Genomic DNA, 13996 nt, shown 5'->3' on the forward strand with positions numbered 1-13996 from the left:
TTCTGTATCTATAATTCTTAAAATAATTGTTATGTTTTTTGTGAACGTTTATCGTGAGTAATTTAGTAAATTCACCGGAAGTTTTCGGTGAGTATGCTAGTTCTGAACAAAACATGCTAATGTAAAAAGCTGGTTTTTGATATCAATATGTACTTGATTGAACAAAACATGCATGTATTGTATAACATAATGTCCTAGGAGTGTCATCTGATGAAGATCATTAAAGGTTAGTGCTGCATTTAGCTGTGGTTTTGGTTTTTGTGACATTATATGCTAGCTTGAAAAATGGGTGTCTTATTATTTCTGGCTGGGTACTCTCCTGACATAATCTAATGTTTTGCTTTCGTTGTAAAGCCTTTTTGAAATCAGACAATGTGGTTAGATAAAGGAGAGTCTTGTCTTTAAAATGGTGTAAAATAGTCAAATGGAAGTTTTTGCATTTTTGAGGTATTTGTAATTCGCGCCACGCCCGATCATTGGATATTGGTGAGGCGTTCCTTTATTAAGTATCAAAATTAAAAGTAGGCAAAAAATATTTTCAAATTCCTTATATTAAGCAGACCAGACGGCACCATTGTCTTGTTATGCTTAATTTACGGATAGACGGGCACTTCTCCAACACTCTAACGCTAACCACTAGGCTACCTGCCTCCCCTACACTCTAACCACTAGGCTACCTGCCTCCCCTACACTCTAACCACTAGACTACCTGCTGCCCCCCCTACACTCTAACCACTAGGCTACCTGCCGCCCCTCCACTCTAACCACTAGGCTACCTGCCTCCATTCCACTCTAACCACTAGGCTACCTGCCCCCCCTACACTCTAACCACTAGGCTACCTGCCTCCCCTCCACTCTAACCACTAGGCTACCTGCCCCCCCTACACTCTAACCACTAGGCTACCTGCCTCCCCTACACTCTAACCACTAGGCTACCTGTCCCCCCTACACTCTAACCACTAGACTACCTGCTGCCCCCCCTACACTCTAACCACTAGGCTACCCTGCTGCCCCATAATGAGTATATCAGTTGGATATGACTTAGGGAGTTTCAGTATACTGTAAGAAAGACTTTGAGACATGGCCTTTAATTGTATTAGCTGACTTTATTCCAACATGTTCATCATTCAGTTGATCATAACTAAGGTGAGTTTTCCTCTGGGCTTTTTCTAGGTCCAATGGCCGTTTCCTCGTCTCCTCACTACACTGCTGTTGCTGCCTGCCTCCGCCCCGTTGTTCTCAACACCAGTTTAAATCAATATAGCTTACTGTTTTCTAGAAAATCAGCCTTTTTTCCCCCGGTTTCAGGCTCATTTAACTTCAGTGATGTCGTACCAGACCAGGCTTCAGCTCACCGGGCTTGGGTCAAAACAAGATCGAATTTTCAGTTCTGATGAGAACTCTTAAACTGCATTCGGGTCTTGTGTGGAGTCCGGCAGTTTTAATTATGTGTGTGCTTCGAACTTATAGCGACTTTGTGTAAAGTAAATCCGCTAGACTAAAGGCTTCCACCTGGTTGGATAATGTGCCCAGCTGCTGCTGCTCACGTGTATATTGTGGAATTGCATGAGTGCCACATTGGGGAAAATGTTGTCATTTCCCATGTCGTCATACATTGGGGGGGAAATGTAAAGTGTTCCTAGGACAGTTACTGGTGTTAATCCCTACCCAATACCACTAGGTAAGCAGACCCTAGGTAGGTACTGTTAGTGCATCACACTCCCAAATGGAGCCCTATTCCCTACTTAGTGCACTACGTTTGCTCAGAGCCCAATAGGCCCTGGTCAAAAGTAGTGCACTACAGAATAGGGCTCCATTTGGGTCAAAACCTTGGTAGTGGTTTAGTTACTGACCTCTTGCTCTGCTTTCCTCCAGGTCTGAGGTGGCGGTACTGGCTCGGCTGGACAGGGACACCACCGTAGCCGGGGACTCACTCTGGAGCAGCCTGGCTACCCTGGCTGCTAGGGAACTACCGCCGCTGCTGCTGCTGCCGCCACCATCACTCAGAGCATCTCCACCCTGATCCCCACCTCGGGCCGGCTCAGACAGACCTCCAAACCCTTGCTCAGAGCCCACGGGACAGGAGAACGAAGAAGAGGAAGAGTTTCCCTCTGCTGGAGCCACCTGCACTGTGTTCCCTCCTCCCATTGTTGTTGTTGGAGCCTGTTGCAGCTTGCCACCGCCAGCATCACCCAATGAGGGACCAGGTTGGCTGACCGGCATAACTGACAACAGCACAGGGCCAATCCTCGTGTCCGAGAGGCCGGCACTGCAGCCCTCAGGTTCCGCCCTCCGCACGGATTCGGTCAGGAGGAAAGTGGAGCTACTGCCAGAGATGTCCTGTGGTGGTCTCCCATAATGCTCTCTGTCTTCAGAGCTGTCCTGTGGTGGTCTCCCATAATGCTCTCTGTCTTCAGAACTGTCCTGTGGTGGTCTCCCATAATGCTCTCTGTTTTCAGAACTGTCCTGAGGTCTCCCATAATGCTCACTGTCCCGTAGTAGTCTCCCAGACTCCTCTCTGGCGGGTGTGGACAGCTGCTCTGCTTCTCTGGTTAGCCTGACATGACCTTCCCCGCTGTAGGCAGAGCTCTCCCTCTCCTCATCTCTCTTCCTATCTGCCGGCAGCATGGAGTCAGAGGAGGAGCGGGCCCAAAGCAATGAGGAGTGACTCCTCGGGTCCCCTACCCCGGCCCCACCAGAGGAGGAGGTGAAGGAGGAGTCCTGGAATCCCTCCATCTTCCTCCTGAGAGAGAGGAGCAGGATGTCGTCGTTAGAGTGGAGGAGGTGGGAGGAGGCGCCAGAGGAGGTGGACCCGCCCGACACAATGTTTTCAGCCCGACCCAACAAAAGCCTAATGTCCTGAAGAGTCTGGGAGCCTACGAAGGAATCGTCAGGATTACTACGATCCATGGTGGTGTTAACCTGGGGACAGGATGCTACTGCTCCGTCTCTGTACTGAGACAAGACGTCTCTGTCCATGTCTCTGTACTGAGACAAGATGTCTTCGTCCATGTCTCTGTCACTGTATAAACTGTCTCTGTCTCCATCTTTGTATTGAGATAAGCTGTTTTTGACCCTGTCTCTGTACTGAGATAAGCTGTCAGCACTGGACTCAAGCCTCCCTGCCATCTCTATAGCAGCCTGGGTAGAGACATTAACTCTTCTGTCTCTCTGATGTTGCTCAGAGGACTGTAGGTCCGGAAGCAAGCCAGGGTACTTTTGATGATTGGACTGTGGTGCAGGGAGCTGGTAGATGTGGAGGTCAAGGGGCTGGGTGGACTGTGGTGCAGGGGAGGATGGCTGGAGGCAGTGAGAATCCTGCTGGGAGTCCTGGAGCTCTGTGTTCTCCACTGAGATATCCAGGGGGCAGAGGGCCATCCTCAGACTGCCCTGGCTGGGAGATCTGTCTCTGTCTGGTCCCGGAGAGGAGGACATGCAGCCCCTGGTGTTCTCTGCCTGGCTCCTTATGGGATAGAGATGGAGGCTGTCCACACTGAGAGGTAGGGACATGCTTGAGGCCACAGACAGCAGGCTGGACCTGGAGAACTCTCCTTTATGAGGGCTGTCGCCTGGGAACACCACAGGAGAAGAGAGGAAGTTACTTTATTATACAACAGGTGGGTCTAATCCTGAATGCTGATTGGTTAAAACCGCATTCCAGACGGTGTCTATTCCACAAGTTGCCACCGGCTAAATCTATGACGTTAAAATGCCTATTTACTCTGTTCCATCTGACCTGTGCAATGCATTGTCTCATCAGCCCAGCCAGGCAATTTATAAACTGGCTCTCCACTATATGGAGACGAAGGTCAGCTAGTTTGAAGTCTTTCCAGCTTCAGTTTGAAGTGATTGTGTTTAGCTGTGTTGTTGGCTAGCTCCTCTGAACCACAGTGTCCTGATGAGAGAGCACATTTTCTATGACAGGTGAAATCACGCCTCATTAACTCATTGTTATGGATGTGTCCAAATAAAAACAGATTAAACAAAATGCAAATGTAGCTACTGTTGTTATTCTGGCTACGCTGTTTGACGTGACTGTAAATTAGCCGTAGTTGGCTAGCTAGCAAGCAAGGGATAAGAACGTTGCCAGCCAGTATGGCAATAGAACATTTAGAACGAACGACTGGGTCACGTCCATTGATACAGAACAAAAAGACTGAACGACTGGGTCGTGTCTCTGGCAACTGAACCAATAGAACCAACGACCATCTGGCTTGGGAAGCAACCCTAGATTTGTTTGTGGACTATATGAGGTGGAAGGATGAAATAATATGAATAAATTCATAACGCTGTCCTTTAGGATGGTTACCTACCTACCTACCTACCTACCTTCAGAAGGCTGTATTTTAAGATGGGTTACCTACCTACCTACCTACCTACCTACCTACCTACCTACCTACCTACCTACCTACAGAAGGCTGTCCTTTAGGATGGTTACCTACCTACCTACCTACCTACCTACCTACCTACCTACCTACCTACCAGAAGGCTGTCCTTTAGGATGGTTACCTATCTACCTACCTTCAGAAGGCTGTGTGCTCTTGGTTGGAGTGCCAGTTGCTGTGGATCCCTTTATGGTGCACAGATCAGTGGGAGAGAACTCTGGCTCTCTGATTGGCCCTCGAGGTCCAAAGGGATTGAGGATCGTAGAAGGAGATTGGTCGATCCCAAGGTTGTGAAGGTACATCTGCAGATCAGAATCAAAACATTCATATACACAGTGAGTCCATAAGAATATGTTATTGTATAGATATGGTGTTATTTTCACATCAACAGCAGAGGGATCAACAGAGCAGAACGTTGGACACCTTCCCTCCTCACATAAGTTTTAAAATGAATCTTACCGGAATCCTTTCTTCAATGTTGAGCTCCCTCTCCTTGTGTGGTGAGGAAGGTTTGGAGGACCAGTACGGGGCATAGTTATCCACCCCCAGACTGACCACAGAAGAAGAAGCAGCCCTGACGGACACCTCAAAGTTCTGCCCACTGTGACCACTGTCCTGGGAACTGGAGAGGACGTCTCGGTTTGATGACACGTTACTGAAGCGTCCCAGGCTGATGAAGTGAGAGGGCTGTTTAGGTCCACCTCCTGACTGAACCCTGTCTGACACTCCCTGGTTTTTCTCAAACTCTCTGGGCTGGCCTGGAGCACTCTCCTCCTCTGTCTGTGTCTGACTGCTGTCCTGGTCAGTGTGTGTCTGTGCACGGTGAGCTCTCTGGATAGACGTGACCACTGTGTTAAGGGAGGAGTGGGACTGAGACCTGCATAGGGGGGATGGCCCTCCTACAGGCCGGACTGTGTCCTCTCTCTCGGGAAGACCACTACCTGCTGCCTCCCCTCTGGTAGGGGAGGAGGGTCCAGATTCACACCTGCTGAGGGTCTGGTTGCCCAGCTGTGGAAGAGTCAGCATACGGGTCAGAGAGTCAGAGACTGCATCGTAGGCCTTCTGCTTGGGAAAGACCCCGGAGAAACCCTGAAGAGACAGGTTGTCATAGAACGACATCTTGTTTGAACTCTGGTTGGTCTTCCAGGCATCAACCTTCTGTAGGTAGTTGAGACTGGGGAGAGAATGGTGGCTTCTTCCTGAGGGCTCCTGTACTGTCTCTCTGGCAGGCAGAAGGGGGTCCTGGACAGGGATGTGTCTATCAGGCAGGGTGACTACAGCAGGCTGGGGCGAGACTCTGGAGTCTGAGGAACGCTGAGAGACCTCCATGTTAAAGGTGAGGGCAGACATCTTAGTGCTGGATCTGACTGGAGCGTGGAGGAACACACCTGGGGTGGACTGGGACACGGGCTGAGGGAGGAGGCTCAGGAACGAAACGTCTGGTTCTATGCCTGTCTGATTCCCTGAGGACCAGAGGTCTCTCTCCCTATGTCCTCGCTCCACACTGAATCCTGCTGAAAACTGGGCCCCGACCCCAGCCCCTTGACCTAACACACTGGCCAGTAGCCCTCTGGTCACGCTCAACCTCCCTTTGGTGGATCCAGTGGTTGAAACGTTAGGTCTATTGGTGACAATGTCAGGTGTGTTGACTTCACTGTGTAAGGAGGTTATGGGCCCACGGCTGGCACCTCCCTGGGACTCTGCTCCAGGCTCAGAGTCCAGACTCTTCTCTAGCTCCGAGCAGAGCTGCCTGCGGAGCGCATTACTGCTTTCATCCGGCTGGCTGCTTAGGGAACGGATGGTGATGTTGGAAATTTCAGACATCCGTGAAGACTGTTTACTTTTGAGTTTCTCCGTGTTCTCGGGTGAGACGGAGGCTCCTCCTTGAGGGCCTTCTCTTCTCCCTGTGACTGGTGGTGAGATGTCAGGCTGCAGCTCGGGTGAGACGTCGGGCTGCAGCTCGGGTGAGACGTCGGGCTGCAGCTCGGGTGAGACGTCGGGCTGCAGCTCGGGTGAGACGTTGGGCTGCACTCTTTGGCTCACATTCCTCTCTTCTCTCAAGCAGTCTGGTTTGGAAACACAGCTGTCACTCCTGGATTCTCCCCCAAAGAAGTTAATCCTGTTGAGAGAGATCTCAGAGACAGAGGAGACAGCACTGCTGCTACCGCTGGGCATGCCGACGTCCTTCTGGAGCAGCTCCAGCAGCTTTCTAGCAGGGATGTCCCCGCTGAGGAAGGAAGCGCTGTCGTCAGGGAGCACGGCCAGAGGTCTGTCTGGGTCAAGGAGACTGGTACGTGTCTAGTGATCAGAACTGCCTTTATTCGCCAAGGACATTTACTTGGTGATATGGTAATGCCAGCAATAGAGAAAATATACAGACAGACAGACGGACAGACGGACAGACGGATAGATAGGATAGATAGGATAGATAGGATAGATAGGATAGATAGGATAGATAGGATAGATAGGATAGATAGGATAGATAGATAGGATAGATACTGCCCCCGACCAGTACCCCAGAACGATGAGTCTTCTGCCCCTCGTTATCCCTGACGGTGACTGGGTAGCGGTCCTCCTCTGGTTGTCCCAACCCGTCACCAGGGGACATGCTGTGTTCGGACAGGGAGCAGCAGCTACTGGCCATCTCCTCTGACTGAGACAGGGTGGAGGTGTGACCCAGAGGATGCTGAGACAGAAAGAATACATCTCAGGACTGAGACAGGGTGGAGGTGTGACCCAGAGGATGCTGAGACAGAAAGAATACATCTCAGGACTGAGACAGGGTGTCGGTGTGACCCAGAGGATGCTGAGACAGGGTGGAGGTGTGACCCAGAGGGTGCTGAGACAGACAGCATAAATCGTACCAAACACAAAAACAAAACCAGCTACGGGGCATCAGGTAGCCTCGAGAGTAGAGCATTTGGGTCAGTAACTGAAAAGTCACTGGTTCGAATCCCAGAGCAGACAAGGTGAAAAATATGTCACTTGTGCCCTTCAGCAAGGCACTTAACCCTAATTGCTCCAGGGGCGCTGGTGACAATGGTAAACCTGGCCCCACTACCTAGGGGTGTCTAGGGGGGAGTTGGGATATGCGAGAAACACATTTCCAATACACAGTTGTACCAGTGTCTAACAGGACAAATATAAACACCCCCTAAATAATTATTATAATTGTCTTGTTGCTACCAGATCCACTAAACAATATCACCAGACAATGTTAATTTTCTGTTTATTCTTTGTTTCCTCTGGCGGTGTTAGCTACATTTAGCTCTGTGATCTGGCGGTGTTAGCTACATTTAGCTCTGTGATCTGGTGGTTATCTACATTTAGCTCTGTGATCTGGCGGTGTTAGCTACATTTAGCTCTGTGATCTGGCGGTGTTAGCTACATTTAGCTCTGTGATCTGGCGGTGTTAGCTACATTTAGCTCTGTGATCTGGCGGTGTTAGCTACATTTAGCTCTGTGATATGGTGGTGTTAGCTACATTTAGCTCTGTGATCTGGCGGTGTTAGCTACATTTAGCTCTGTGATTTGGTGGTGTTAGCTACATTTAGCTCTGTGATATGGTGGTGTTAGCTACATTTAGCTCTGATCTGGCGGTGTTAGCTACATTTGGCGGGCTAGCACAGTAAAAGGGACAAGAAGTAGCAAGCATTGGTTACTCTTTGAAGGTTACAGGTAGAGAAAGATCAGCTGACCTCAGACAGGGTGGAGGTGTAGGCCAGAGGATGCTGGGACAGAGAGGCACGGTGAGGGTCAGACGGCTGGACAACGCCGTTACTGCCCTTCTTGGCCCGTGGTGTCAGAAACCTCTCAGAGGCTACAGACACGTATGGAGATCCCCTGACAAGACAAACAGGAGAAGTGCATAACACAAGCATGGGTTACTTTTCAATAAGCAGCTAGTCTTCATACACTTTAGTGATAGAGAAAATGTCATTTTTATTTCATGCTAACGATTTCATTTATTTATTTTATTTATTTCACCTTTATTTAACCAGGTAGGCTAGTTGAGAACAAGTTCTCATTTGCAATTCGACACATACAACAACACAGAGTTACACATGGAATAAACAAAACCTACAGTCAATAATACAGTAGAACAAAAAGAAAACAAAAAGTCTATATACAGTGAGTGCAAATGAGGTAAGATAAGGGAGTTAAGGCAATAAATAGGCCATGGTAGCGAAGTAATTACAATATAGCAATTAAACACTGGAATGGTAGATGTGCAGAAGATGAATGTGCAAGTAGAGATACTGGGGTGCAAAGGAGCAAGATAAATAAATAAAATACAGTATGGGGATGAGGTAGTTGGATGGGCTGTTTACAGATGGGCTATGTACAGGTGCAGTGATCTGTGAGCTGCTCTGACAGCTGGTGCTTAAAGCTAGTGAGGGAGATATGAGTCTCCAGCTTCAGAGATTTTTGCAGTTCGTTCCAGTCATTGGCAGCAGAGAACTGGAAGGAAAGACGACCAAAGGAGGAATTGGCTTTAGGGGTGACTAGTGAGATATACCTGCTGGAGCGCATGCTACAGGTGGGTGCTGATATAGTGATGTTTGCTCTAAAACTATTCATACTGATATAGTGACTTTTGTTCATTATAGTAATGAAACTATTATTTTAATAAACAATTTGATTTTCTAATGAAGAAAGCATTACCTTAAAGGGGCAAACTCTAAGTCTGTTGTTTGTTGGAAGAGAGAGTATCCCGAGAAGTCATACTCTGGTAGCAGAGCAAGGGCAGGTGACAGACGACTGTCCTGAAATTCTAATGGAAGAAAAAAAAAAGCCAACATATTAAAAACAACGACATGTATTACAATGTTATCTTTGCTGGTGATTAATTCCTCTGTGAGACCCATGTTACAAAACATAACAGAAAGGTTGTTTTATGAGAGAAACAGACAGACGGCTAATTTCAAAGAGCAAAATCTGTCATCTTGTTGTTGTTGGAGTTGTCAGTTCCTTGTCATGTTGAAAGTGTGTCTGTACGTATGGTTAACACAGTGCTGAGACTGAACCTCCATAGCAAGGTGGACTGGTGTCTTACCCAGACCCAGGAACTGACTCCTGTCTTCTTCTGCTGGGAGATGAAACCATGACTCAGTCCTCTGAAACATGGAAAAAAATTAAAACAACAACAAAAAACACCAACTCCTCAATAAAACCGCAACATCACAGAATAAAACACTAAGTCTTCAAAACAATAGTTCATGTTCTGAACATAGGAGCATTAGCACATCTGCATAGCTATAGCTAGTTGCTATTAATTGTGGATCATAGACAGCAGCTAGATTACTTCCCTTCTACTCGGTGACAGACCTGAGGGTGACAGCTCCAGCAACCTAATAAGTTATGTTGACTGGCTAGTAAGCTAGCTCTTGACCATGGCTCTCAGTTCTGTAGGGTCATTATTTATTTATATATATATATATATATATATATATATATATATAATATATATATATATATATATATATATATATATATATATATATAATGACATGTACATCCAAGGGCCAGCCGTTCTGCCCTGTTCAAAATCAAATAGTTCTGAGCAAATTTTCCCAAGTCCCTCATTCTAGCATCTAACCACACCACTGAACAGTAGTCCAGGTGTGACAAAACTAGGGCCTGTAGGACCTGCCTTGTTGATAGTGTTGTTAAGAAGGTAGAAACTAGGGCCTGTAGGACCTGCCTTGTTGATAGTGCTGTTAAGGCAGAAACCAGGGCCTGTAGGACCTACATTATCTTTTATATCGGCGAGAATTTGTAAAACAATTACGTGTTTTTTTAAAAAAAGGTTACATTGATACACACATTTATAAGGTTAGTGTTTCCACACGGCCATATCTCCATGTTACAGCGCATGGTTACGGAAGACAGAGGGACCACATGATCGAATTAGCGATCTGTCTCGCATGCTCCTAACACTTGTGTGTAACAGATGGCCACCAGAAGCGTGTCCACTGAAACATACTGTTGGCTGTAACTGTGATAAAGCCGATTATTAACACAGTATACAGGAAGTGTATATTTTTCATTTGTGAATGTATGTTGATGTGATATGAATGTAAAGGGCTTTATGTTTCTTGAGCCGTATCGCAATTGAGAAGCGATTCAAGTTTAGATGGAGTATTTGTTAGATCCCGTCTACCTCTGAAAATATGTTAGTTTGCTTGTTACTGTATCATAACTAACGTTACTAACTACCTAGGTTTGAGTGGTTAGGGGAAACAGGCAAGACGTGAATGTTTTATGGGTCAAAATAAATGTAGCTAAACCTCAATGCTTCTGTAGTAAACCCACACCACTGTGCTGCTTGTTCTATGTGCCTGTACTAATGTATGTAACTAACGTTAGCTAATCTAGCCATGTTACTGTTAGCTAAATTAGCTATCTCGGCTAGATAACGTCGTTAGCTAGTTAACGTTAAATCAAGGGGGGGTTCCGCATTTGTCTCGTCTAAAGTCCTGTTATTTTATACCTCAGTCGCTGTAACTTTGCGCACACCAAAGATTGCCTGTTTGTTTGTAGCGAATACAACAAAATGAACATGTCTTACTCTGTTGATGTCTGCGGGAGAAGTTAGCTCTTGAGGCTCCATGTTGCCGAGCGACGCTTCGCTTCCTGCCCAGGTTCGTATCGAAGGGCGGTTGCTACGACCCCGCTAAAAAACAACAAGAAACAAGTTCGAATCTGCCTCACTGCGACATCTAACGCAGTGGAAGAGCAAAAACATGTAGAGGTGTTGAACTGTTGAGTAAAATATATTTGTTTAATTTAAAATATATATATATATATATGTTTGACATATATCTATCTGTATCTTATACTAACACAACAAATATTGACTGATATAATGCTTGAAAGACATTGTAGTTTTAAAGGTTGTGTCATCAACTTCCACATATGTGGTTTAGCTAAAGATGCTAACGTTAGCTGACCAAAAAGGCATAGCTATCTTTCATAGTATATATATATATATATATATATATATATAGAATCAGCTCCTGGCTTACTAGGTTACACATTTACTGAATACATTTAAAAAAAAAAACAGATGTGTTTATTGGTGTTAAATTAGTTTACTATATATATATATATATATATATATATATATATATATATATATATAAACACATCTGTTTTTTTTTAAATGTATTTTTTTTAAATGTTTGCTGACTAGTCACGAAAACAATGGGGCAGACCATGTCTTGTTTTGAGGTGGTTTGATCCCAGAGTTTGTTTTCACACTGAGAATTATTTGTCAAAGGTGGTTCTGTGTAAACTGCCGTTTCCAGCTTTTGAACAAAAAGTTTGGTGTCACTTAGAAATGTCCTTGTTTTTTAAAGAAAAGCAAAAAAAATGTGTCCATTAAAATAACATCAAATTGGTCAGAAATACAGTGTAGACATTGTTAATGTTGTAAATGACTATTGTAGCTGGAAACGGCAGATCTTTTATGGAATATCTACATAGGTGTACAGAGGCCCATTATCAGCAACCATATATATATATAAATAGCGTGGTCTACCATATCAAAAGCTTTGGCCTAGTCAATAAAAATAGCAGCACAACATTGCTTGAAATCAAGAGCAATGGAAACCTCATTGAGGACCATTAAGGTTGCAGTGACACGTCCATAACCTGAGCGGAAACCAGATTGCAGACCAGAGGGAATACTATAGACATCAATAAAGTTTTTCCAACACTTTTGATAAACAGGGCAAAATAGCAGTTCTATAACAGTTATAATCAGCTTGATCTCCCCCTTTAAATAAAGGACGAACCGTGGCTGCCTTCCAAGCAATGGGAACCTCCCCAGATAGGAGAGACAGGTTAAAAAGGTTGGAGATGATACGGTCAGCAACCTTAAAGAAGAAAGGGTCTAAACCATCTGACCCAGTTGTTTTTTGGGGGGTCAAGTTTCAGGAGCTCCTTTAGCACCTCGTAATCAGTGACCACCTGCAGGGGGAAACTTTGTAGCGGGGCACGGGAAAAAGAGGGAGAAGCATCGGGGATAGTCGCATTAGAAGGGGTGGGAGATGAGGAAATGTTGGACGGGCAAGGAGACATGGCTGAGTCAAATAGGAATCCTGACTTAATGAAGTGGTGATTAAAGAGCTCAGCCATGTGCTTCTTGTCAGTAACAATGACATCATCAACTTTAAGGGACATGGGCAGCTGTGAGGAGGAGGGTTTATTCTCCAGGTCTTTAACCGTTTTCCAGAACTTCTTGGGGTTAGACCCATAGAGAGAGAACTGCTCCTTAAAGTAATTAACTTTGGCCTTCTAGATAGCCTGAGTGCACTTATTTCTCATTTGCCTGAACGAGAGCCAGTCAGCCTGAGTATGCGTGTGCCGAGCCTTTCTCCAAATGCAATTCTTGAGGTGGAGTAACTGCAAGATCACGGTCAAACCAGGGGCTGAACCTGTTTTTAATTCTCATTTTCTTTATGGTGGCGTGTTTGTTAAAAATACCACTGAAAATATCAAAAAAGAAAGTCCAAGCGTCTTCGACAGAGGAGCTGATTCTATATCATTTTACAGAGGCCAGGTCATGAAGGAAGGCTTGCTCATGAAAGTTTTTTCAAGCGTCTATGACAAATCAGGACAGGTTGTTTCACTGAGCAGCCATTACGAACACAGGCTGTAAAACAGTGATCAATAAGGTCATTACATAAAACACCAGACTGATACCTAATCAGGATTATTTGTGAGGATAACATCGAGGAGAGAAGGCTCTTCTGGGTATTTGGAGTCATACCTTGTGGGATTGGTAAGAATCTGAGAAGTCCCATTGCTTTAGGACTTGGTCAGGTGGTTTAAGCATGTCCCAGTTTAGGTCACCTAGCAGGACAAATTCAGACTTAGTGTAAGGGGCCAGGAGAGAGCTTAGGGCAGGTAGGGTACAGGCCGGTGCTGATGGAGGACGATAGCACCCAGCAACAGTCAACAAAGAGCTATTTGAAAGTTGAATGCTTAAAACCAGCAAATCGTTTGGGGACAGACTCGGTGGAGACAACTGAGCACTGAAGGTGATCCTTGGTAAAGATTCCCACTCCACCACCTTTGGAAGATCTGTCTTGCCAAAAAAGGTTATAACCAGAAAGGTTAACATCAGTATTCAAAACACTCTTCCGTAATAATCACGTCTCAGTAATGATCAACACATCTGGATTGGAGCTGTGAACCCACACTTTCAATTGATCCATTTTAGTTAATAAGTTTATAGTGTTAACATGCAGAGTACCCAGGCTTTTACGAGAGCAGAAATCAGTGAAGCAGATATCAGAGCACCAGTCAGAATTGGGGCTAGCAACAGTAGATGGACCAGGGTGTACATGCACATTTCCAGATATCATCAACAGTAATACAATCAAGGCACGGCAGATAACAGGGAGAGCTCTGCAGTGCTGATTTATAACATCTGAATGTGCATTAGATGGCTAAACCTAATCTTTTAAATTAAGACCAAAAAGGTAATTTGTGTTTTCATAAATGTTTATGATTATAGACCATTTTGACGTTGTGGCTGTGCTTTTTAGTGGAAACCATTCAACCAAAGATGTGTATAACTAAGCCAAGATCGACCACAGCCT

At 45.6% G+C, this 13996-nt stretch overlaps 1 protein-coding gene across 4 annotated transcripts in view; it reads right to left on the minus strand.

Annotated features, from left to right (window-relative positions):
* The window catches only part of alms1 (ALMS1 centrosome and basal body associated protein), a 38541-nt gene extending 27435 nt beyond the window's left edge, over positions 1–11106 (minus strand). For all 4 annotated transcript variants that reach the window (XR_006771022.2, XM_014211684.3, XM_014211683.3 and 1 more), the window contains exons 1-8: positions 10957–11106; positions 9442–9502; positions 9051–9159; positions 8084–8228; positions 6901–7071; positions 4845–6683; positions 4522–4687; positions 1854–3569 (exon numbers count right to left, since the gene is read on the minus strand). Coding sequence is in view for 3 of the 4 variants with exons in the window: in XM_014211684.3 (XP_014067159.3) it covers positions 1854–3569; positions 4522–4687; positions 4845–6683; positions 6901–7071; positions 8084–8228; positions 9051–9159; positions 9442–9502; positions 10957–10998 (4249 nt within the window). In the remaining variant the exon portion in view is untranslated. The remainder of the gene's footprint in view (positions 1–1853; positions 3570–4521; positions 4688–4844; positions 6684–6900; positions 7072–8083; positions 8229–9050; positions 9160–9441; positions 9503–10956) is intronic.
* Positions 11107–13996: the final 2890 nt, after the last annotated feature.

Source organism: Salmo salar, chromosome 09 (assembly GCF_965601325.2).
Source record: "Salmo salar chromosome 09, fSalSal1, whole genome shotgun sequence".
Classification (NCBI taxonomy): Eukaryota; Metazoa; Chordata; class Actinopteri; order Salmoniformes; family Salmonidae; genus Salmo; species Salmo salar.